This window comes from Xiphophorus maculatus, chromosome 14 (genome assembly GCF_002775205.1).
Source record: "Xiphophorus maculatus strain JP 163 A chromosome 14, X_maculatus-5.0-male, whole genome shotgun sequence".
NCBI lineage: Eukaryota > Metazoa > Chordata > Actinopteri > Cyprinodontiformes > Poeciliidae > Xiphophorus > Xiphophorus maculatus.
The window spans coordinates 9,012,865-9,039,965 of record NC_036456.1 but is presented as its reverse complement, the minus strand read 5'-3'; the positions used below and the strand labels follow the sequence as shown (position 1 = coordinate 9,039,965).

At 34.9% G+C, this 27,101-nt stretch overlaps 1 protein-coding gene and 2 long non-coding RNA genes across 3 annotated transcripts; all 3 read left to right on the top strand.

Moving 5' to 3' along the window:
• The first annotated feature begins 1,820 nt into the window (after window positions 1–1,820).
• On the top strand, window positions 1,821–26,386 carry LOC111611057 (B-cell receptor CD22-like). Its single transcript, XM_023346677.1, has 9 exons — window positions 1,821–2,131; window positions 2,235–2,501; window positions 2,983–3,243; window positions 3,371–3,646; window positions 4,980–5,246; window positions 8,245–8,505; window positions 8,633–8,686; window positions 24,265–24,474; window positions 26,244–26,386. Exons 1-9 carry the CDS (start codon window positions 2,068–2,070, stop codon window positions 26,384–26,386), a joined length of 1,803 nt encoding a protein of 600 aa, XP_023202445.1. The 5' UTR covers window positions 1,821–2,067.
• LOC111611130 lies at window positions 8,881–10,096 on the top strand. Its single transcript, XR_002753895.1, has 4 exons — window positions 8,881–8,907; window positions 9,627–9,743; window positions 9,901–9,916; window positions 10,006–10,096. It is a non-coding gene; the product is annotated as an uncharacterized LOC111611130 (long non-coding RNA).
• LOC111611132 lies at window positions 21,052–23,011 on the top strand. The gene is made up of 3 exons (XR_002753897.1): window positions 21,052–21,193; window positions 21,863–21,898; window positions 22,832–23,011. It is a non-coding gene; the product is annotated as an uncharacterized LOC111611132 (long non-coding RNA).
• Window positions 26,387–27,101: the final 715 nt, after the last annotated feature.

Here is a 27,101-nt window from a genome sequence, read left to right as displayed (position 1 = left end):
AAAAGAAAGAAAGAAAGGAAGAGAGAATGTATCACATTAGGAAACTGTTTCTGCAGAAAGAGAGAAAAAAGAGAAGAAACCACAGTGACAAACAACATATATAAATACACCAATGAGACTGAAAAGCACACATACATTTTCACAAGAAGTATTCAGTGGTAAGATAGTGTTTATCTTCAATTAATGGAATTATTAGTAAAAGTTAAAGTTATTTTACTTGAATTGGGGCACCAAGTCGAGTATCTCTGGATTCATGAGTCAGACTTTTCTTTCAAATGAATTCAAAACCACTGACATGTTTATTTACCTTTCAGATTTCTGTTTTATCTTTTGTCAGTAGTTCAGTGTAACATGAACACATTTTTTTACTCAACTCCTAAGGAGTGAAAAGTTCATTCATAAGTGATCGTAAGGTGTAAATATACTTTACAACCAAAACTTGAAATATCTGATCGCATTTGTTCTTCATTTCCTGCTGATTGGAGTCGATTGGGCGAGAAATTCTAGTTAAGTTGATAGGAAATGTTGAAATGTTCTTTGGTCAAGCTAAAATGAAGAAGTGGGAAATGTAAAAATGAAGAAGTGGGAAATGTTACGAAACTCGATGAGCTCAAAACGCAGAAAAAAAAGAAAGCCAAAACATGCGATTTAATGTTTATAAGAAACCGTAACGATTGTTTTGATATCAAGGACGTCTGTTGATTTAAGTGAAAGACAGAGCTCTGGTGAGGTTGAGACAGTTGATGTTTAATAAAAATTTTTTCAATTTAATTATGTTTGAATTTATTTATTGTAGAGACGAATATGGCAGTAGGACCACTGGTAGGAGGCAGATTATCTTGATTTATTTTTATATTTTTCACAGAATATCTGTCTCATATTCTACTGTCAGGACATCGTGACAGTTTTAACAAATATGTAAAACATTTTAGATTTTATAAGCTAACTAACCTCCAGAACAAACATAAATCATCACTCCTCCACCAACCCTGCTTCAAGTTGGAGAACAATTGTACATCATGGTAGGAAAAGTTATTCTACAATCTGCAGGAAGCTTTAATCATTTTTGGAGTGCTTAACTACAAATCATATGACTTTTATTTCACTTGTTTTTAATAAATAAAACAACTAAAACATCTGATGATAGACTCTGCCCTGAAATATAAAAATAAATAAGAAAAGTGTGTTTGTGTTATGTGAACAGAAGTGCTATTTTTCCACTTTAAAACACACTTTTTCTCTCTTTTTTTTTTTAAGCATATTTGCCGCAACTTGCTTCAAGATAAAAAATAAAAAATATTTCTCCGGAAAAAATAAGGTCATTATGTGGTTTGAGACGTTATTCTCTGCCTATGTCAGGCTTTATGGTTAAATGCTTAACTTCCTGTGTTTGAATGATACAAAGGGCCAATTTGGTGCTGCTGCCCCCCCCCCCCCCCCCCCCCCACACACACACACACACACACGCACACACACACAACTCCTATTTAAAATATTTGAGCACGTTTTATTAATTTCTATTGCTTTAATCTAGTCTCTGAGAAAATATGTCGATTCTCAGCCTCCATTGTGGGATTATAGAACTTGAACATACCGATAAACACACTGTGAGAAATCTCACTTGATACAGAGAAAATGGATGCTCTCTCTTTCTCTCTCTCTCTCAGCCGGAGATTGGAGTCCAGCAGCAACAGATACTCCACATTATTTTATGATCAGAAACAACACTGGACAATTCTGCTGCCATGTTTTCATTATATGTTGTGATGATTATTGTATTTCTGCAGCTTTAAGATGCCAAAGATGATTTAATTATGCTTTGGTTTAAGGAAGTTAAACTAAGTGTCAAAACATTGTGTGGGAAGTGTCAAAATATTTGTGGTAGTACTTATTCTTTAGCTATGATGTTTCTCAGATGAAGATAAAAAAAATGACCATGACCTCACAGAACAGGAAACTAGCGCTGCTGATCGGACATTTCAGTGATATGAAAAGAACGTGTTAGTGTCAGAGCTGGACGTTACGAAGCGACACTCTGTGCTTGTTTGTGAACTTTTAACATTAATAATGACAAACGTTTTAGGTTTTATCTTAGTGATGAATGCACTCCTCTGCTGCGGACATGCTGAAGGTATTTTCTCTTTTATTCTTCATATTTATTTATAATCTCATGATGAGGCACGTCTGTATAAACTGCATGATAAATGTGCTAAATGTGTTGTGCTGCGTTTTAGGCGCAATTCTGACTATTGATCCCAACTGGTCGACTTTTCATCCTGGAGAGAGCGTGACGTTCATTTGTGACATGAATGAAGGCAAAGACACCGACTGGGAATATGAGATTAAAAAAAATGGAGAACAATTTCTTCGCTCCAACCCGCACAAAAGCTTCACATTACAACCTATCCAAATCGATCACAGTGATGAATACCAGTGTTGTGGACTCAGGAAGATCTCCGGTGATACCAAGTGCAGTGATACTGTCTCTTTAACTGTTACTGGTGAGTCCAAATGATCTTATTCAACCAGATTTGTACATTGTTGAGAGTTGTGTAGCTAATACACATGTTTACTCCTCTGTAAGTTAAATCTATATGCAGAAAATCATTTTAGCTTTTTTTTGTTCCTCGAAAAATTATATTTTAACCTCAGCAGTTTCAACCCGCCCATCCACAGAAAACAAAATTCTATGAAATGCAATTAAACTTACTATTTTATAAATAATGTTATTTTTCATTAGGTGAGCTAATCACAGAATAGCATAAATTATTTTTTTTGTTTTGTTTTGTTTTTTCTCTGTTTTTATTTCTGTCTTTAAATTAAGATAACTATTTCAAGATAACATGTGATTCCCATTAGAGAAACTCAATTATAGATTTTTGTCATATATTATGATGAGACATTTGAATATTTGATCTCAATCTGACTGAAGAATAACTAAACGTGTTAACTGACGTTTTTATTTCATTTTATTAACATCAGCTCAACCCAAAGCCACACTGACTGCAGGTCCTACAACCATACCAGTAGGGGGCAGTGTGACACTGAGCTGCTCTCTGCCCTCTGCTGGATGGAAATACAAATGGTACATAAGGACCAAAAACACACCTGAAGTTCAACTCACTGATGAAGAAAACAGAGATATTAATGTAGCACAAGCAGGAATATACCGATGTCTGGGAATGAGACCAAATGAAAACTATCAAAGTCTTGTAAGTGACGAAGTCAGCATCACAATAAGCTGTAAGTTCAATTATTTATTTTAAATGCAGTTGATTATTCTTTACTCTTTAGCTTAAACTCATGAGGTGTTTTTAATTTATTTTCATGTTTTGGTTTGTTTTCAACTGTCCATATCTGATGGAAACAGTTTCCAATGAGGTTGTTGTGACTCGACAACCAAACCGGCCTCAGATGTTCAGTGGTGAGTCGATCACTCTGACATGTGAGGTCCAGGGAGGAGAAACCACTGAGTGGACGTGTGAATGGAGGAGAGATGGGAAAACTGTAAAAGTGGGAAATGATAAACACCTGACTGTCAGTGTTAATGAGTCCAGTAGTGAAGAGTACAGGTGTCAGTGTAGACGCAGAGACGACTGGTATTCTGAGACAAAGTGGAGTGAAAAGATCCCAGCGTCTGTGTCAGGTGAGTCATGATTTTTTTTTTTCATCAGGACCAGCCCAACATGTAATACAATCTGCAGGAAGCTTTAATCATTTTGGAGTGCTTAACTACAAATCATATGACTTTTATTTCACTTGTTTTTAATAAATAAAACAACTAAAACATCTGATGATAGACTCTGCCCTGAAATATAAAAATAAATAAGAAAAGTGTGTTTGTGTTATGTGAACAGAAGTGCTATTTTTCCACTTTAAAACACACTTTTTCTCTCTTTTTTTTTTTAAGCATATTTGCCGCAACTTGCTTCAAGATAAAAAATAAAAAATATTTCTCCGGAAAAAATAAGGTCATTATGTGGTTTGAGACGTTATTCTCTGCCTATGGGCGACTGTGGCTCTTTGGTAGAGTAGTCGTCTTGCGATCGGAAGGTTGTAGGTTCGATTTCAGCTTCCTCCTGCCACACGTCGATGTACCTCTGGGCAAGGCACTTAACCCCAAATTGCCTACCGATCTGCGTATCGGTGTATAAATGTGTGTGTGTTTGTGAGTGCGACTGCGTGAATGTGACTCTAGTGTAAAGCGCTTTGAGTGGTCAAAAATGACTGGAAAAGCGCTATATAAGTTCAGTCCATTCCATATGTCAGGCTTAACTTCCTGTGTTTGAATGATGCAAATGGGCCAGTTTGGTGATGCTGCCCCCCCCCCCCCCACCCCCCCCCGACACACACACACACACAACTCCTATTTAAAATATTTGAGCACATTTTATTAATTTCTATTGCTTTAGTCTCTGAGAAAATATGTCCATTCTCAGCCTCCATTGTGGGATTATAGAACTTGAACATACCGATAAACACACTGTGAGAAATCTCACTTGATACAGAGAAAATGGATATTTAAAGTACTGGTACATCGTTCGTTTTTCTTAATTTGTGAGTCTCTCATTTTTTTTTTACCTGTGTGAGAAGTGTTAGTACTTATATTTTAGGAATGATGTTTTTTTCTCAGATGAAGAGAAATCAGCTGAAACCTCTGATGTCATTCTGATGGAAAACAGATAAGATATACTTATAATGAAGAGGATGTGCCTGTCAAGCTTCAGTGCTGAATGTTAGCGTGAAACGCACTGTTTTCATTTATCTGAACTTTGTTTTTGTTGATAATGACAAAGGTTTTAGCCTTTATTTTACTGCTGAATACTCTCCTCTGCTCTGCACATACTGAAGGTATCTTGATTTTATTGTTCTTTTATTTATTCACACAAAAGAGGTACATATGCATGCCTCTTTGATTTGATGTATGAAAATCTATTATAAGCATATAAATGTGCCAAATGTGTTTTGCTGTATTTTAGATGCTGTGCTGACTATTGATCCCAACTGGTCGACTTTTCATTCTGGAGACAGAGTGACGTTCATTTGTGACATCAATGAAGGCAAAGACACCGACTGGGAATATGAGATAAAAAAAAATGGAGAACAATTTCTTCGCTCCAACCCGTACAAAAGCTTCACATTTCTACCTATCCAAATCGATCACAGTGGTGAATACCAGTGTTGTGGACTCAGGAAGAGCTCTGGTGATACCAAGTGCAGTGATACTGTCTCTTTAACTGTTACTGGTGAGTCCAAATGGATTTTCAACTTGACTGCTTTAGGGAGTTAAAAAGTCACTTTATATGTTTATTCTACTTTAAATGAAATCCTTGTGCACAAAGAGTTTGGGTAATTAAATTAAGATAACTATTAATAAGATACTTGATGATGACACCTTTGTATATTTGCAGTCTGCCAGACTGATGAATAACTACTCGTGTTGACTGAATAATTGACGTTTTTATGTTAACATATTGTGTTATACAATGACAATGTGTGCATGGAAAATAATACTGCCCCTTTTAATAAAAACTGTTCTGATTTCTGGTTTCCATTGTAGACCCCAGTGAAGGTGAGAACTAGTAACCCGAACAACAAAAAGGTAAATAACATCCTCGTCATTCATGCAAAAACTTTATTATCCAAGATGTTTCTTTTGGACAAATTAAAGCACATGATAATTTTATGAATATATCCTCTCTCTCTCTCAGCAGGAGATTGGAGTCCAGCAGCAACAGATACTCCACATTATTTTACGGTCAGAAACAACACTGGACAATTCTGCTGCCATGTTTTCATTATATGTTGTGATGATTATTGTATTTCTGCAGCTTTAAGATGTCAAAGATGATTTAATTATGCTATATCTCTTCAAGAATCAGATGCGCTCTAATTTTACATTTTCGCTCATGTCATAAATAGGATAGGTCGCACATTCATAAATTGAAATGTTGTAAGATTCTTGTGTAATAAAATTAAAGATGAAAATTACAAACTCCGTTTTTACCTACGCAGCTGGATTTGTAGCTTTTACAGTTATGCTATGTTTGCAATAAATACGAAATTGTCACAGAGTTTGGATATCGGTGCCTGTTTCAATGAAATGAGTGAAAGTTCATGAATGCATGGTGTGTAAAACATTAATGATGTTGATTGGACTGTTTTAAAGTTTTGTTCAGTGTTAACAAAAAATAGTATTTAAGTTTGCAGTCCAAGATGATATCTACATGAGTATTCAGTCCATTACAAGTTAAAAGCAGAAAGAATGGAATACGTTTTTTCAAACGGGTGGAAAATGATCCTACATGTGGACTTTCATTGCTTGGTCAGTTTACTGGTATTAAAATTGATTCCACAATCAGCAGAAAGATTTAACAAGATGAACAATGAGGTTGTTGACATGTGAAACAAATTGTGATTTATTGTGTACTTATTAAAATAACACGTCAAACAATTGATTAAAAGCTCTGCACTAAAGCGTAAAGCCTTATTAAGCAGTTTTACCCAAAATGGCTTCTGTTAGGTGGACAGGAAGTGTCAGTTCTCCATGGTTGAAAGACAAAAGACTGAAGTCGGAGGTTTTAAATTCCAAAATAAAAAACAATTTTTTAAGTTGTTTTGATCAATTCAGTGCAACTTGTGCCAAAATAAAACGTAAAGAATATTCCTCCGACACACAGAATGTCATTATCAGGCCAGGAAATCAGGCTTGTTGTGCAGCGATGTCACTTCCTGTGTTTGAATGGCGCAGATAAAATAGAAAAAATGAACAAAATGTTCACTTTTGACAGTATGTGCATGGACTGCTCTTCTTTTGTAGTTTTTTTTTTTTACTTAATTTAAACTAATCTTTTATTTAATGAGAAAAATTCTATATATTAGAAAGTTCACTAATGTAATAATTTGCAAAATCTGTTATCTTCATTCTCTCCTATATACATTAGGTTTTTGAGAATTTTTTGTTTGTTCTGCACATCATATCTTCCTCTAGTTTTTGAGCAAATAAATCTTTTAATTTAAGCTAAACTGAACATGACCTTTAAACAAATGGTTACCTAAAACCGTTTAACTGGGGTGTCTTTTCATGAGTCACCTTAGTTTAAGGAAGTTAAACTAAGTGTCAAAACACTGTGTGGGAAGTGTCAAGATATTTGTGGTAGTACTTATTCTTTAGCTATGATGTTTTTCAGATGAAGATAAAAAAAGTGACCATGACCTCACAGAACAGGAAACTAGCCCTGCTGATCGGACATTTCAGTGATATGAAAGAACGTGTTAGTGTCAGAGCTGGACGTTACGAAGCGACACTCTGTGCTTGTTTGTGAACTTTTAACATTTATAATGACAAAAGTTTAGGTTTTATTTTAGTGATGAATGCGCTTCTCTGCTGCGGACATGCTGAAGGTATTTTCTCTTTTATTCTTCATATTTATTTATAATCTCAGGATGAACCACGTCTGTATAAACTGCATGATAAATGTGCTAAATGTGTTGTGCTGCGTTTTAGGCACAATTCTGACTATTGATCCCAACTGGTCGACTTTTCATCCTGGAGAGAGAGTGACGTTCATTTGTGACATGAATGAAGGCAAAGACACCGACTGGGAATATGAGATAAAAAAAATGGAGAACAATTTCTTCACTCCAACCCGCGAAAAAGCTTCACATTACTACCTATCCAAATCGATCACAGTGATGAATACCAGTGCTGTGGACACAGGAAGAGCTCTGGTGATACCAAGTGCAGTGATACTGTCTCTTAACTGTTACTGGTGAGTCCAAATGATCTTATTCAACCAGATTTGTACATTATTGAGAGTTGTGTAGCTAATACACATGTTTACTCCTCTGTAAGTTAAATCTATATGCAGAAAATCATTTAAGCTTTTTTGTTGTTCCTCGAAAAATTATATTTTAACCTCAGCAGTTTCAACCCACCCATCCACAGAAAACAAAATTCTATGAAATGCAATTAAACTTACTATTTTATCAATAATGTTATTTTTCATTAGGTGAGCTAATCACAGAATAGCATAAATTGTTTTTTTTGTTTTTTCTCTGTTTTTATTTCTGTCTTTAAATTAAGATAACTATTTCAAGATAACACGTGATTCCCATTAGAGAAACTCAGTTATAGATTTTTGTCATATATTATGATGAGACATTTGAATATTTGATCTCAATCTGACTGAAGAATAACTAAACGTGTTAACTGACGTTTTTATTTCATTTCATTAACATCAGCTCAACCCAAACCCACACAGACTGCAGGTCCTACAACCATACCAGTAGGGGGCAGTGTGACACTGAGCTGCTCTCTGCCCTCTGCTGGATGGAAATACAAATGGTACATAAGGACCAAAAACACACCTGAAGTTCAACTCACTGATGAAGAAAACAGAGATATTAATGTAGCACAAGCAGGAATATACCGATGTCTGGGAATGAGACCAAATGAAAACTATCAAAGTCTTGTAAGTGACGAAGTCAGCATCACAATAAGCTGTAAGTTCAATTATTTATTTTAAATGCAGTTGATTATTCTTTACTCTTTAGCTTAAACTCATGAGGTGTTTTTAATTTATTTTCATGTTTTGGTTTGTTTTCAACTGTCCATATCTGATGGAAACAGTTTCCAATGAGGTTGTTGTGACTCGACAACCAAACCGGCCTCAGATGTTCAGTGGTGAGTCGATCACTCTGACATGTGAGGTCCAGGGAGGAGAAACCACTGAGTGGACGTGTGAATGGAGGAGAGATGGGAAAACTGTAAAAGTGGGAAATGATAAACACCTGACTGTCAGTGTTAATGAGTCCAGTAGTGAAGAGTACATGTGTCAGTGTAGACGCAGAGACGACTGGTTTTCTGTGACAAAGTGGAGTGAAAGATCCCAGTGTCTGTGTCAGGTGAGTCATATTTTTGGGGCCAGCCCAACTCAGATAAGCATCTCCTTGAATGTACTAATAAGTTATAGTAGATCATTGAATATTTATTTTTGTAATCATTAAAAATACAGTTTGCAGAGTTTGATAAATATTCTAGCTAAGAAATGAGTTAATAGTGTTGGTTAAAACTTCCTGCTTGTCTCTTGCCTGGAATCAAAGGAATATATGGATAACAAAACCTGTTTTTATCCATCTTCCCTATAATTTACTATTAGAAATCATAGTATGTCAGCATACATGTTAGTGACCAAAAATATAGTCCATTTTCCACATTTAAACTTCAATCCAAATGTTTTTATTAAAAAGATGCATAAATGCTACAAAAGCACTAAAGACATTTAATTCATTGTTAGTGTTTCTTGTTTACAGTGACTGTTATAGCTTCATTTCTCATTTAAAGATTTTTAGCAATCGAAACAGTTATTGATGTCATTATCGTCATGTCTAACAGATGTTTACAGGTGAGCGTTCCTACAGCAAAGCTTCATGACTTTTTTTAACTGCAGATCTAAACCATTTAATTCAGTTTAGACAGTAAAAACATTGAACTGCTTGAGAAAAATCAATACAGAGACTGAGAATGTCTGAGTCCAACCTTGATGTCACATTTAAATTCTTTAGTAGGAAATCATGTCTTAGGGTATAATAATAACTAACAATACATTACTTATGTTTTCCAGTAATGGTGTCCAGTCCAGTCAGCTCTTCATTTCCTTTGCTCTTAATTGTTGGACCGTTTAGTGGAATCGTTCTCATCGTCCTCCTGCTCTTGTTGTGGCACTACAGACGGTCCAATGGTGAGAACATTTTCTTCTCACACCGGATCAGATTATTTCATCACCAAAAATACTTTATTAAATAAGAAAATGTGTCATAAATCTGTAATTTTTAAATACATTTCATCTGTTTAATTCTGGTGTTAATGATGCCAATTCATTTTTCAATCTTCCACAGTTTTATGCTGCATCAGGTCAGTTTGTAATATCTGTCTTTTCATTTTAAACATGAACTTCTGATTCTTTCACCTTTAATTCGCTTAAATATTTTTAAATTGTTCAGCAGCCAGAGCTCTGCCACCAATCATGGAGTGGATCAGACTGAAGGTCACCTTTACAGCTCTCTGCTACATGGTTGGTCACTAAATAAATGTCATTATTATTTATAATAATTTGTTTTCATGTTTTTGTTGATTCATCTTTATAAAAGCAAATATACAGACATATTTAAAGGCTCAAAGTCCAAATGGAGCTAATTATTTCTAATAATTGAACTTTTTGTGCTGAACGTTTTGTCATAATTAATGCACCAAAGTCATGGCTCTGCTGCTCTACATAATAAAATACAGTTATGTCATTAGCATGAGTTTGTTCAGGGCAAATGGTTCAAAATTACAAACGATTATATTCAATGGAAAGAGTAAGACATAAAAGTAATATGATTAATATAATTGCTTTCAGATCCAAACTTTAATCTTGAAATGTTTTTGTTTACTGCAGGCAACCACCTCTCTGTATGAGACGGTACATCCAAGTGGAGCCACTGGAAATGGTAACGTTCATGTTTTAAAGCCGACCTGCAACATTCAAGTTATTTAAGGAGATTAAAGCCGGCTCATTCAACATGCGGAAATATTTCAGAAACACATGAATTTCACAATGCTGTGAAACACTCTGAACTTTAACTCTTCACAAAGATGAGTTATTAGTAAACATTCAGTAGATTGTGAATTTAAATTTAAATTTTCATGCATGTTGCCATTTTAACAGAGAGGTGTCATAATCCAGAGGAAGGTTCTGTTTACGTTAATGTGAGACCAGGACATAAAAGCTCAGCATGAAGGTCAGTGATATTATCATTGTTATTATTCTTTTATCTATAAATGCATTTATTTATTTATTTTTTGGGAGGGTTAACTGTCTTGCCACTTTTGACTTTTCTAGTTATTCTCAAGCACCTTCTGATGGACATTGATCACAATTCAGATTTTATAGGGGCAGTTTTATGTAAAGTCGACTTTTTAAGCTGTTAAAATGGTATTTTGTCGTTAAAATACATATCGTATTTTTCGGACTATAAGCCGTTACTTTTTTCCCCACATTCTTGAACCATCCGGCTTACAGCCTGGTGAGGCTTTTCTGTGTATTTTTCTTCAACCACCAGGGGGCTCTTTAGCACGAAGTGAATCATTGGAAGTCAAAATTGGAAAACAAAGAAGAAAGTACTGATTTTCATTTAGAACAAGCACATGCTAGCAGCAGGCACGACACAGAAATGTTTTCAAACTCAAACCCAATCATCATGAAAACAACACGAAAAAGTTCATATGATGCCGGTTTTAAGTTGAAGGCTATCGATCAGATCAATAGCCGCTGCACTGAGCTTGGCATGAATGAATCCATGGTTCGGCGTTGGAGCTATTAAGGCTGCGTCCTTAATAGCAGATTTATTAAGGACGCAGGCCTCCGCTGCAGTAGTGTGGAAAACCGAAAGCGGCTGAGATACCAGTGGCTTATAACCCAGTGTGGCTTATATACAGTATATGTACGTTTCACGTTTTTTTTTTTTTTTTAAACTTTGTTTGTGCGGCTTATAGTGAGGTGCGCTCTACAGTCCCGAAATACGGGTACTGGAGTGTTGCCTTGATTCTTTCATGCATGTTTGAGAAATCTTTTAATCTCCCATGGCAACCATTCAGCTGTGCAAAATGCCTGGTGGACTTAGCTCCGCCTTCAAGACGAAGCTCCTCCTCTGAGCTGCAGCTTCCAAACTTCTGAGCTTCCTCCTCACAGAGCAGCCCTTCCCCCACAACTCCTCCACTCAGCTCCTTCAAACTAGCCTGCAGCAATTGGCAAACACTGGGTTGTTTTGGAATAGGTACCTCCTGAGCTCATTATATGAGCTACTTCTCAGTTCAACACTAATAAAAATGTTGTTAAAGGGTTAACAGAGAAGCGATGTTGTTATGAGGAGGCGGAGTTTCCTGGAGGCGGGGTTTCAGAAAAAGCAGGAGCTTCTTAAAGAGACACAGCCCAATTCCAGGTTTTAAGTTACAAAGTCAAAATCTTTTAAGTCTTATTTGAAATGTAAATGCGTTTTCATAACAACTAAAAGTAAAATATTGCTTGATTGTGTTATACAATGACAATGTGTGCCTGGAAAATAATACTGCCCCTTTTAATAATAAACTGTTCTGATATCCGGTTTCTGTTTTAGACCCCCAGTGAAGGTGAGAACTAGTAACCCCGAACAACAAAAGGTAAATAACATCCTCGTCATTCACGCAAAAACTTTATTATCCAAGATGTTTCTTTTGGACAAATTAAAGCACATGATAATTTTATAAATATATGCTCTCTCTCTCTCTCAGCAGGAGATTGGAGTCCAGCAGCAACAGATACTCCACATTATTTTACGATCAGAAACAACACTGGACAATTCTGCTGCCCTGTTTTCATTATATGTTGTGATGATTATTGTATTTCTGCAGCTTTAAGATGCCAAAGATAATTTAATTATGCTATATCTCTTCAAGAATCAGATGCGCTCTAATTTTACATTTTCGCTCATGTCATAAATAGGATAGGTCGCACATTCATAAATTGAAATGTTGTAAGATTCTTGTGAAATAAAATTAAAGATGAAAATTACAAAACTCCGTTCTTCCTACGTAGCTGGATTTGTAGCTTTTACAGTTATGCTATGTTTGCAATAAATACGAATTGTCACAGAGTTTGGATATCGGTGCCTGTTTTCAATAAAATGAGTGAAAGTTCATGAATGCATGGTGTGTAAAACATTAATGATGTTGATTGGACTGTTTTAAAGTTTTGTTCAGTGTCAACAGAAAATAGTATTTAAGTTTCCAGTCCAAGATGATATCTACATGAGTATTCAGTCCATTACAAGTTAAAAGCAGAAAGAATGGAATAAGTTATTTTCAAACTGGTGGAAAATGATCCCTACATGTGGACTTTCATTGCTTGGTCAGTTTACTGGTATTAAAATGATTCCACAATCTGCAGAAAGATTTAACAAGATGAACAATGAGGTTGTTACATGTGAAACAAATTGTGATTTTATTGTGTACTTATTAAAATAACATGTCAAACAATGATTAAAGGCCTATACTAAAGCTTAAAGCCTTATTAAGCAGTTTAACCCAAAATGGCTTCTGTTAGGTGGACAGGAAGTGTCAGTTCTCCATGGTGAAAGACAAAAGACTGAAGTCGGAGGTTTTAAATTCCAAAATAAAAAACAATTTTTTAGGTTGTTTTGATCAATTCAGTGCAACTTGTGCCAAAATAAAACGTAAAGAATATTCCTCCGACACACAGAATGTCATTATCAGGCCAGGAAATCAGGCTTGTTGTGCAGCGATGTCACTTCCTGTGTTTGAATGGCGCAGATAAAATAGAAAAAAATGAACAAAATGTTCACTTTTGACAGTATGTGCATTGACTGCTCTTCTTTTGTAGTTTTTTTTTACTAAATTTTAAACTAATCTTTTATTTAATGAGAAAAATTCTATATATTAGAACGTTCACTAATGTAATAATTTGCAAAATCTGTTATCTTCATTCTCTCCTATTTACATTAGGTTTTTGAGAATTTTTGTTTGTTTTGCACATCATATCTTCGTCTAGTTTTTGAGCAAATGAATCTTTTAATTTAAGCTAAACTGAACATGACCTTTAAACAAATGGTTACCTAAAACCGTTTAACTGGGGTGTCTTTTCATGAGTCACCTTAGTTTAAGGAAGTTAAACTAAGTGTCAAAACATTGTGTGGGAAGTGTCAAAATATTTGTGGTAGTACTTATTCTTTAGCTATGATGTTTCTCAGATGAAGATAAAAAAAGTGACCATGAGCTCACAGAACAGGAAACTAGCGCTACTGATCGGAAATTTCAGTGATATGAAAAGAACGTGTTAGTGTCAGAGCTGGACGTTACGAAGCAACACTCTGTGCTTGTTTGTGAACTTTTAACATTAATAATGACAAAAGTTTTAGGTTTTATTTTAGTGATGAATGCACTTCTCTGCTGCAGACATGCTGAAGGTATTTTCTCTTTTATTCTTCATTATTTATTTATAATCTCAGATGAACCACGTCTGTATAAACTGCATGATAAATGTGCTAAATGTGTTGTGCTGCGTTTTAGGCGCAATTCTGACTATTGATCCCAACTGGTCGACTTTTCATCCTGGAGAGAGGTGACGTTCATTTGTGACATGAATGAAGGCAAAGACACCGACTGGGAATATGAGATAAAAAAAAATGGAGAACAATTTCTTCGCTCCAACCCGTACAAAAGCTTCACATTACTACCTATCCAAATCGATCACAGTGATGAAATACCAGTGTTGTGGACTCAGGAAGAGCTCTGGTGATACCAAGTGCAGTGATACTGTCTCTTTAACTGTTACTGGTGAGTCCAAATGATCTTATTCAACCAGATTTGTACATTGTTGAGAGTTGTGTAGCTAATACACATGTTTACTCCTCTGTAAGTTAAATCTATATGCAGAAAATCACTTTAGCTTTTTTTTTTGTTCCTAGTTATTTTTCATTAGGTGAGCTAATCACAGAATAGCATAAATTGTTTGTCATCTTTTGTTTTCTCTTCTTTTTCTTTCTTTTTTTTATTTGGGTTTTTAAATTAAGATAACTATTTCAAGATAACACGTGATTCCCATTAGAGAAACTCAATTATAGATTTTTGTCATATATTATGATGAGACATTTGAATATTTGTTCTCAGTCTGACTGAACAATAACTAAACATATTAACTGACGTTTTTATTTCATTTCATTAACATCAGCTCAACCCAAACCCACACTGACTGCAGGTCCTACAACCATACCAGTAGGGGGCAGTGTGACACTGAGCTGCTCTCTGCCCTCTGCTGGATGGAAATACAAATGGTACATAAGGACCAAAACACACCTGAAGTTCAACTCACTGATGAAGAAAACAGAGATATTAATGTAGCACAAGCAGGAATATACCGATGTCTGGGAATGAGAGGAAATGAAAACTATCAAAGTCTTGTAAGTGACGAAGTCAGCATCACAATAAGCTGTAAGTTCAATTATTTATTTTAAATGCAGTTGATTATTCTTTACTTTTAGCTTAAACTCATGAGGTGTTTTTAATTTATTTTTATGTTTTGGTTTGTTTTCAAACTGTCCATATCTGATGGAAAACAGTTTCCAACAAGGTTGTTGTGACTCGACAACCAAACTGGCCTCAGATGTTCAGTGGTGAGTCGATCACTCTGACATGTGAGGGTCCAGGGAGGAGAAAACCACTGATTGGACGTTGTGAATGGAGGAGAGATGGGAAAACTGTAAAAATGGGAAAATGATAAACATCTGACTGTCAATGTTAATGAGTCCAGTAGTGAAGAGTACATGTGTCAGTGTAGACGCAGAGACGACTGGCATTCTTTGACAAAGTGGAGTGAAAAGATCCCAGTGTCTGTGTCAGGTGAGTCATATTTTTTTTTTCGTCATGACCAGCCCAACATGTAATAAAACCAGGCAGCTGGTTTTGGTCGGAGCCCAAAGACTAGCTGAGCGTCGTCCGGAAAAGTCAGTTCAAAACCCTTTGAACTGCCTTGTTGCTGAAATGTGCTCTGCAAATTCAAACACAGTTTAAATATTCTGATTATATTCCATTCAAGTGATAAGGTATTTGTGTTTTTTTCTCTCTCTCTGCTGGTGTCTAATCATGGGAAAACAATCTTATCCTCATCGCAAACAAATGTGGCACTGATTGAAAATGCACTGTCACGCTGGCCCCTCCTGTTTGATTTAACTGTAGCTGCACATTTTATTCTCAATAGAAAAGATATATGTGGAAATGATATAAATGGCTAAAAGTTCTAAATATTTTCACTAATATATGACTTTGAAGTAGCATGTCAAGAAGTTTGCAGTGAAAAAGCTAATATATGAAAAGCTTTTAAGATGTTTTTTTCATTGTTTCCATTAGGTGAGGTATGTTGTTGATGTAGTGTAAATCTAAGCGTCAATGCATAATAAACAAAACATTTTGTCAAAAGACTGCACATGAGATGAAACCTAATAAAAAAATGACTACCCACAAAAAGAAGAAACAATTTGCAAATAGGAAAAATGTTTCTTTCTTTCTTTCTAAAGAAAATACTTTTTTTCCCTTTAAATGAACATTAGGCGATAGAAACAACATTATGTTAATGAGACCTAACATTGATAATGGTATTCAATATATTTCTGTAAACCTTTCTATGATTATATTTTAAACTGCATAGTGTGTGTTCAAAGGAACATGGAGGACGTCCAGATTTAGTTGCTATGGATACGTATCTATCAGTTGGTTGTAGGTGGGGATTCTGCTCAGCTGGGGACAAAATGTTGTCTGAAGACATTTTTTGTTGAGTTTTATTTTCATTTTAGTTTACATTTTAGGTTCTACATGTAAACTCTATTTTCTAATAACTGAGTAAGAAGTAAATGAGATTGTAAAAAAAACAACCAAAATGAACATGACACTGTTCTTTCCAGTAACAGTGTCCACTCCTGTCAGCTCTTCATCTGATGTCCTTATGATCATCGACCTGTCGGTGGAATCCTCCTGGTTCTTCTTCTGGTGTTACTGTGGTACTACAGGCGGTCCAAAGGTGAGATGGTCATTGTTAAGGTATAAGTAACAATATTTGAACGATGAAGTATTAAGAGAATATATTTGTTGTGTTCACAGATTTACGCTGCCGCTGGTCAGTAAAGCGCATCACTTCACCTCAAAATCTAAAATTGATACATTTTTGTGAAAAGATTTTACACCATTTACACTGTTTTAGGTGGAAGCTGTTAAAAATCAGCTGCGGAGTAAATAATGGATTCAACAAGAATGACACCAATGAGAGCAGCTCTCCTCTGCATGGTCAGAAATTAAACAATTTTTGTCCTTAATACTCTAGACATTTTTAGCTATGTTATCATTTGTATCGATAAGATTGCGTTTACATATTCAGTAAGGAAAGCTTTAGAATTTGCTCAGTGAAATCAACAAATGGCTGCGTGTGAGTTAATGCAATATTCTATTCACTTTTTTTCCTGCACTGTAGGTGACGATCATATCTACGAGTCGGTCAACTTCTCAGACTCCAGTGGAAATGGTAAAGTGAAATCTTTTCCACCAGATATAACTGCTGCATGTTCAAATGCAGGCAACTGATCTGAAAAATCCTGAAATGTTTCAGTGGCAGACAAACCCAGAGATGCAACCTACTCTCTCATTGAACTGAAAAACTTTGGGAAAGAGAGTAAGTCACAAAAACAACTTAAAGAAGAAAAATATCAGCCTAGTTTAGATCACTTTGTTTTTTGTTTGTTTTTTTAGAAATTGTGACTTGTTTATTTGAACAGGTATCCCAAATGAACCAGTAGAGGGCGCTGTTTACTATCGTCTGGAATCAGGAATGAAAGGTACAGTCAACTCCAACTTAATATTTTACTTTCCATCGCTATCGACCAATGTTTGACAAAAACAAAGCTTCTTTTTGTGACAAAATAGAAATGCTTAAATGTTTTTACACACTGTAACCCGTCTTGATGTAAGTAAAAATATAAATATTTAGACATGTGATACAATATTCAAAAATAAAATAAACCGAAAGTGAATTTGTGCTTATTACCTACTTGTATTTAGAATTAAGAATTTACAGGAAAAATTATTGTAGGAATGTAAAGTTTAAATCGAGTAAAAAAAAAAAGTAATTTGTGTATGAAAAAGTACATTGAAGTCTTACAGTCGTTGTCCTTTCACAGGTAGGGGGCGCCCTGGAGCAAAAGAAGAGGCTGTTTATTCAGAAATCAACTCAGGACCAGAGAACAATAACACCATCTAGGTGTAGTTCAGTCTACAGCTTCTAACTCATGTCATTTTTGTAGGATCTATTGTGACAAGCCAAATATTAACCTTTCATAAAACTGATTTTAACTGTTGCTTTGTATGTGTTAAAATAATCCCTCTCAACATTCCCAGTTATTTATTATACTGGTAATTCTGCTTTACTTTGCTTTAATATACAGAGTGAGTATATTAGTTACACACTCTGTATAAAAATACATGATTCATGAAATCAAACAAAACTTTTCCTGTTTTGAGTTAATTAAAATTACTCAAATTCTTTTTAATTTCTCAACAGTACAATGGTAAACACGGGGGATATGTAAAAATATGTTTATCCTTAAAATTCAAACATTTTTTTTTTTTTTTTTTTTAATATTTGGATGAACTTTCGTCTAACTGTATGAATTAGGTAAATTTGTAAATTTGGTGTCTTTCTGTTTGCTTCTCAAAGTGGTTTTCTGAAATTTTAAGCAAATGTGAGTAGTGGAACATGAGTATTTTTATGATTAAAGTTCAGTATTAACAAATGACATATTTTTCATGTTCCATGAGATGCAATTTAATACTCAACTGTGTAATTTACAAACTGTGTCACAAGACTGTGACGCAGTTTGTAAATTGGTGTATGTTTTTATAGAAATGTGCATAAATATCTAGATGTATAAATGTATAAACATGAATAAATGACATAGTCTCTACAACACAGAGACGTTATTCAGGTATTCATTAAATAGTAGGTAGTGTTTGATCATTTTCTTTATTGTCTCACACAAACAAATGAGGAAATGAACAATTTGACAGTAATTGTAAATCAAATGTAATATTTTAATAAATCACATTTTATATTAACTATATTTTATAGTGCTACACAGGGCTGTTGTGGATATTTTGAAATTTTTAGTATTGTCAAAAGTAATTATAATTAAACACTTACATAAATACCCTGTTCTACAATAAACATTATTTATTTAAATGATTCATTACCAAAAATAGACGCTGTGTTCTGTCCCTGACTTGTGTTTACAGCTAGTGGCCAGCAGATGGAGACATTAAGTCATAGTTTTCCAAGTTATCGGTCCAGAAACTGGCCGCCAGTTCAATAATGTGACGCAGGAATAAAACTTGTGTGTCTTCATGATTCTGCTGCTTCACATGAACCTGATCCATCCAGTGTGTTTGGGCTGTGGAGGAAACGGCAACAATGACAAACAGCTCCAATTATCACAGTGTGTTAATTTATTATTATTTGTTCAGGATTTGTTCTGTATAGAGTATAGAGTGACAAACCTGCATGCTGCTTTAAGAATAATAGATGACCGAAGACTAATTTAAAAAAAAAAGAAAAGCTAAGTGCTTTAATGAAAGCAGTTTTTGTTTTTTGCTCTTTCTAGGTTTTAAGTATCAGGAGGAAAATAAAAGAAACATCAATTCATTTTTTACAATATTGTTATTTTTAGAGAGTTGAAAAATTAAAAACAGTGGAGTAGCAGTTGGAGATACAATACCCTGATACAAAATCATTAAAATGCATTTTCCAGTTATTGAAAGTAATATATTAACAATAAAAAACAGAAAAGAAAAGTGTGTTTTTACTTCATTTCCTGATAACACAGTGAAACATTATTTATTAATCTGTGAATCTTGTGGGGGAAAAAATCCCACCTTCTTCTGTCAGTGACTTGTGCTTACAGATAGTGGGCCAGCAGATGGTGCTATTAAGTAGTCATTTCTGTCAGAGTTTCAGTAAAGGGCTGAATGTCCGGTGATCCATCCAGGAAGAAAACTTGTGTGTCTGCAGGATTTCTGCTGCTTCACATGAACCTGCTCCATCCAGTCTGATTGGCTGTGGAGGAAACGGCAGCAGAACATCTCACACATCCATCATCAAGCTCAACATCCTCATCCTCACTGAAAACACAGCTGCTGCCTGAAGCTGCAACAACCATGTTAGCTTAGCACAAACAACAATTCAGAGAGTCTTGAAAACACATATTATTTCTTCTGAAACTAGAATAAATGGGACAATTTTTAGATTCAGTTGAATGGACAATTTAGATTAAAACACCAGGAAGGAAGTGCCAGACCTAAACTCTGAAACAATGGCCTGCAGTCTGTATTCAAAAGCCTGCCACAAGAGGGCAGTGCTGAGTCGTCATACTATTAAAGAGAACTTCTGCTTCTTTGGTCAACATTTCTTGAGCAGTGATGTCACTGAAGATGAAGCTCAGCACATTTGCAATTGTATTTATAGAGTTTCTTGCAGGACACTCTGTAATGTTCCTTCCTCGTCTCTTGGTGGAAGATCTGGACTAAAGTGAAATATTAGTAAAGAAAACTGAAAATTAAGTAACATCAGAAAACCAAATGCTTTTTCCACGACCTCACAGCCAAACCCATGCTGGGTTAGCAGAGCTGCTAACGGCTTCTTTATGCTGAGCTAAGAAATTAATATATTGGACATATTGTAGATGAGGCTAAAGTTAGGATCAGGTTAAAGGTCAGTGTGTGGTGTAGGTTTGACTGATATCATTGTTAGAGGATTATTCTGCTGAAAATAAGATTTTCCATCCTTCTTCTTGTATCACAAACAGACGCTGCTAAATGAAACACAGAAACTTTTTTTTCACTCTCCGTAACATTTTTAGAGTTTCTTCTTAAATCTATTTAAATCTAATAGCTCTGAGGCTATAAGTGATTTACTTTGTGTGTTTTTGTCAGGCAGAAATTTATTATACCCCCTTAGGGTCCAACAGGTTAAACTCCAAACTATTTCACACTGTCTGATCTCATGTCTGTTTATTCACACCTAAGACCTTATATATCTGTGATAGGTGAGATCATTCTCACCATCACTTGTTTTTAGATGAAAAGGGGATTTATGGTTTGTTTGCCAGAGAGTTCGCACGCAACACAAACCAAGTAGTGAATTAAACACTTAAAACTATTCATGTGTTACAATAATGCTGTTTACAGTTTATTTAAAGTGAATTTCATTTTATGGTTTTAAAAAAGCAGAAGAAGCTTATCTATTGATTTTATTTTTTATTAACTCTTTTTGCAAAAAAAAAGAAAAAAAAAGTCCTGTGCTTCTTTTACCACAACTTGTCATCATTGGAGCGGAAACATCACAGCAGAAACTCAGTGCAGTGATGTCAGTGTTTAAAATAAACGTTGTCCCGTCATTCTCAGATAAACGTTGATCCTGTTTCAGACGGCTCCATTTCTCTAGAGACGTTGCAGAGGCAGCATGTTATGAAAGGAAGATTATTGGACCAAAGCAGAGCAACACATGGTTCCAGGTTGAGGTCAGGATGGGGAACACCTCACCCAGGGTTCTGGTCTCACTCTGTAAGTAGATCACTTATCTGTATGAATGATGCAGATTAGAAGAACATCGTCTTTGACATCTTGTCTGCTGTAATATCTACTTTATCTTCCATTGTATTGGTGTAGCTTTACTTAGTATAACCATTTGTTCTTGATGTGTTTGCTGCAACTTCAAACAGGTTATTTCAGTGACAAATTACTAACACAAACATTTCTGTGCAAACATTTTGAAAAGCTGTTTATTGTAAAATCAGACTTTAGCACAGAACTTTATATCCCATACAACTAATGTGGGAGAAATGAAAATATTATATAACAAAGATGAAAAATGAAACATGATCTGATACAAGAGACTTAAATTATTCATTAAAAACTTTTATCACGTTTTTACCAGTAGAGATGAGTGTGAAGTTTCCGTAGCCGTGCAGAACGTCTGCAGATGTTCTGTCTTCAGTCAGGATGTGAAGTTTATAAAATGAAGTTTTAACTCATCAGAAAAAACAACAATAAACTAAAACATTTGATCTTATTCTTATCAGAACAAATAAATACTCAATATATTTATCATAGTTGCATTTATTTAACAGGTTAAACAGAGTCATAGCTGAGTGTGAGGGTTTTGGCAAATATTTTTGATTTAATTTAATTAATTTATTATTTATGCTGATGAACTTTCAACCTTTATTTCAGTGCTGAACACACTGCTCTGCTGTGGACAAACTCTTGGTAATTTCAGCCTTTAATCTGTTTTTTAATCATTTATCCTCTCAGGAACAGAATCCAGTTTATCTTTTATATCAGATATTATTCTGTGTTTATCTTTTAATTTTTATCTTGATGTGTTTTTGTTATAAATCAAAGACAAACTTGCTGAATGTTGGTTCTGTTATAGATCCTGTTCTGACTGTTGAACCCAACTGGTTGAATTTTTATGTTGGAGAGATTGTTACATTTATCTGTGACATGAATGTAGGAAGAGACACTGACTGGAAATACCGGCTTTAAAGGAATGGTCAAGAATTGTTTTCCCTATCAGTCAGATAAACGTTTCAGTTTTCAACGTATATCTACTAGTTATAGACATGAATTTCAGTGCTGTGTATGCTGGAAGGGTTCATCTGACAATAAGTGCAGTAAAACTGTCACTGTTACTGTCTCAGGTAAGACCTGAATATTTTAAAGAATTACAAAGTTTTATATCAGCCCTAAAAAAAAACATGCATTGCTATCTGTATTTTATTTCATTATTTCAAGCAGATTTTTTTGTTGATAAAATAGTGTCTGAAATATGACACATACATAATTACTGGGTTTGATTTTTATAAAGTCAAGTGAGACACAAATTTCAAAAAGAGCAACAAAACAAAGAAAATATTATTTACCTTAATGTGAATATATAGATTTGCTTAATTGTAGAGTTAACCACATTATCTTTTCAGAAAAGAGAATGAACTCTTTCATGTTATTTAATTAAACAATTTCAAACTAATTCTTTTCTATTTTACTTTCTAAAAAGTATCTATAATAAGCAAAGATGACAATAAAATGCATTTACAGATTTTTCACATATTTACTTTTCTGAGAGAAGCATCACTCTTTACAATAGCTTTTAATTGCAGTATTTTATATAAAATCAAATATTTGTTTTTATAACATCAGACAGACCCATGGCCACATTGACAGCAGGTTCAACAACCATACCAGTAGGGGGCAGTGTGATACTGAGCTGCTCAGTGGAGCCCTCTGCTGGATGGAAGTACAGATGGTTCAGACGGACCTCAGTCACTTCTTTTGTTGAATTCAACACAAATAATGAAGAAACAGAGAAATCCTGTGACACAAGGAGGAATCTATAAGTGTGATGGAAAGAGAGGAAATCCCTCATTCTACAGTCATTCAAGCCATGAGAACATCATTGAAATAATGTGTAAGATTTTTAAAGACTTTTAGAAACTAAAAGTATGAAATTAATATTTCTCATGTGATTTGAGTTTTCTCTTCTTATCTGATGTAAACAGTTTCCAACAAGGTTTTGTGACTCGACAACCAAAACTGGCCTCAGATGTTCAGTGGTGAGTCGATCACTCTGACATGTGAGGTCCAGGGAGGAGGAACCACTGAGTGGACGTGTGAATGGAGGAGATCTGGGTCAATAATACACAAGACAGACAGTAAAGACTGGACTTTCATTGTCTCTGAGTCCAGCAGTGGAAACTACATGTGTCAGTGTAGAAGCAGAGATGACTGGTATTCTTCAACACAGAGGAGTGAAACCATCAGACTGTCTGTATCAAGTAAGTTGACACTTGTAAATGAAAATGTGGCTGATTTAGTCCATAGTTGAGTTGTCAGAATTAATGCTTAACTCCCACACTCACATACAAACACACACACACAGATTGAACCTTTCTATTAGAAAAAGTTTCTATATCAGGTTTCTTTTGTGAAGTCTCACAATAATCAGAGGCTGGTTGTTAATCTGTATGGCTGAAACGATGAATAACTACCAGAATAATTCATATTAATGAAGTTCTACATTGTTGACATATTTTCAGTAATTTTCCGATCTACTCATTTATTTCAGTTAACGAGTCTGTAGCTTGTTCTGCTACAAGACTTGTATGTTTTTTTAAATTATTGAAAATTAACCAATTTTAATTCATGTTAACAGGAGATAAACCTGGAGCCAAACTGACAGCAGGTTCATCAACCATACCAGTAGGGGGCAGTGTGACACTGAGCTGCTCAGTGGAGCCCTCTGCTGGATGGAAGTACAAATGGTTCAGGCGGACCTCAGATTCTTCTTTTGTTGAATTCAGCAGAAATAATGAAGAAAACAGAGAAATCACTGTGACACAAGGAGGAATCTATAAGTGTGATGGAAAGAGAGGAAATCCCTCATTCTACAGTCATTCAAGCCTTGAGAACATCATTGAAATAATGTGTAAGTTTTTTCTATAAGACTGTTTGAAACTAAAACTATGAAATTAAAATTTCTCATGTGATTTAATTTTTCTGCCCATATCTGATGTAAACAGTTTCCAACAAGGTTTTTGTGACTCGACAACCAAACGGTTCTCATGTCTTCAGTGGTGAGTCGATCACTCTGACATGTGAGGTCCAGGGAGGAGAAACCACTGAGTGGACGTGTGAATGGAGGAGATCTGGGTCAATAATACAGTGGACAGACAGTAAAGACTGGACTTTCAATGTCTCTGAGTCCAGCAGTGGAAACTACATGTGTCAGTGTAGAAGCAGAGATGACTGGTATTCTTCAACACAGTGGAGTGAAACCATAACAGGTGATTTAATTGTTGTTTTTTTCTGAACAGATTGTAGAAAAAATGTTTTCCTGATATGTTGGATTAAATGAAGTTTCTTCCCTGGACAGACCAGAATAAAACTGACTAGGCCTAATTTGAGTTATGAATTTTTAACTGCAGAAAACAAGGAGCTGATTTTTATTGTTCACTTCCTTTAACAAGTTACAATAATAAAACCACAACTGTTAATTGTGTTGCTATGTGCACATTGTTCCCAAAGTTGTTTTTATCTAAAGAATAAAACAGAAAACTTCTAGTAGTGAGTTAACAAGTTGAGTGTTGAACTATTTTAGTCAGATTTCTCTTTAAATGTCTTTTTGTTTAGATTAAGCAGCTCATTGTTGTGATACAAGTTTGTTTGACCTGGTCTGAACTGTGAGGATAGATCAGCAAAACTAAATGCAGCAGGATTCCTTTAATAACATCAATATTCACTCATATTAGTTTCTTATGATATTATGATCTCTGATACAGTTACATCACTACTACCTCAAAATAACAGTAGATAACTTTTTTTCAGCAAAATTAGAGTAAAACATTTTCTAACTGGCCACTGTGAGGATGTGGTTTTATTCTCTGTGTGTTAATTTAGTTCCTGTCTCTCTGGCCATTATTGCTCCCAGCTGTCTCTATTGTTCCCTGATTACCTTCCCTGTGTATTTAATCCCATCTGTGTTTCCCTGTCGGGTCCTAGTCTAAAGTCTAAAGTCATGTGTCGTCTACCTTTCCCTCGTTCGAGTCCAGTTTGTATTCCAGTTGCTACCAGTGTTTGAGCTCTTTGCCTTATTGCTCACCTGTGCTGCCTGGACTTTGTATTTTGTGATTTCTTCATTAAAACCATCATCATTTGCTCTACAACCTGGGTCCACCGCGTCGTCCTCACCACTCAATAACCACAGTTTGTAACAGCCACATCTAAATGATCAAAAACGCCTGAAAAGGTTTAACCAAATTAAAGCAGCTGCTGTTCTTGAACCATTTGGAGTAAATGCAAAAGCTTGGTCTCTTACGATGTCAAAATGTCAAATAAGATGTTTATATATTTTTATTTTTGCAGTCAAAAATCCTTCAACTGTAATTAATATGCAGATATTAAGTTTGTGACACAAACAAATTAGAAACTTTTTGCTTTGCCAAAACTTTTCATGTCTATTTCTATGTAACATTGAGTGTTGAATGTTTGGACTGGACAATAAAATGAAAATGTAGAATTAAGTATTCTGTTTGTGGATTTAAAAATTGATCAAAATCGTGCAAAAAAAAAAATGGACATGTTCATGTGTGTGAGTGTTTTTCTATGTTCTCCAGATACTTAATGTGAAATTTCATTAGAGAAATGGCACATCTGGACAACAACTGGACAACGTCTGATATATAAACTTCAAATGACTGAAACTCCTCAGTGATTCAACATACAGTCATCACTGAGGCTCTAATGAAAGATAATAACTAGAGGAATGTCTTATAATTATAGACATATAAACACAATAAAATAGTCGTTACAATATTGTGCATTGTACAAATAAAAGTCAGAAAAATGACCTGCACCCTGTTAAACCCACCAGGTGGATAGATCTGTCCTCTGAGCTGAACAGATGTTTTTTTTACTTCATACATAGAATCACAATTTAACAATATCAAGTTAAAGCTGCAGTTTGTAATTTTAATAAACACACTAATAAAATGTTTCTGTTGCTGTTGAATAAAATGAGGACTAAAATAAATGTTTTATGATTTATTTTTTCCAGTAACTGTATCCAGTCCTGTCATCTCTTCATTTCCTGTGATGTTGATCGTTGGACCAGTTAGTGGAATCGTTCTCATTGTCCTCCTGCTCTTGTTGTGGCGCTGCAGACGGTCCAAAGGTCAGAACATTTTCTTCTCATTTTAGTGCTTCTAACCTGAATAATGTGTTATTGAATCACGTGTATTAAAATATGACTTTTGAAATTCGGTGTTCATCAATTTAATTCTGTTGTCGATGATCTAAATGGCTTTTTTTATCTTCTCCAGATTGAGCTGCAATCAGGTCAGAATGAAATATCTGTTCTTTCATCATAGTCATAAACTCTTGATCTTTGTTTCATAGTTAAATTTATCCACTTTAATATTTTTAGGTCATTTCAGTCTGAAAGCAGCAGCCAGAGGCCGACCACTAATCATGGAGTGAACCAGACCTGAAAGTGATTACAGCTTTCTGCTGCATGGTTAGTCACAGAATAAACATCAGTATTAATTTGGACATAACATCACTTTGTTGTAACTTTTTTCTTCATAATAAAACAGTTTTATTAAATGTATAAAAATATCAAAGTGTCTACTTTAAGAGTCATTCCTTCTGACAAACACAAACAACAAAGTGAAACACCTGAATATTTGTTTGCTGAGCTTAATTTTTATGTCAGAATTAATCTACAGATATTATGGTTCTGCTGCTCAGTATGACAACATATAATTATATTATAACCATGAGTTTGGTTCATAAAAACAATTCAAAGTTGTAACAAGCTCACAATTATCCCCATCAGGAATGAAATGATAAACATAGTAATCCGAGCATCTACAAAATAGATCTTATTAATTTACTTAACTGTGAAAGAGGACAT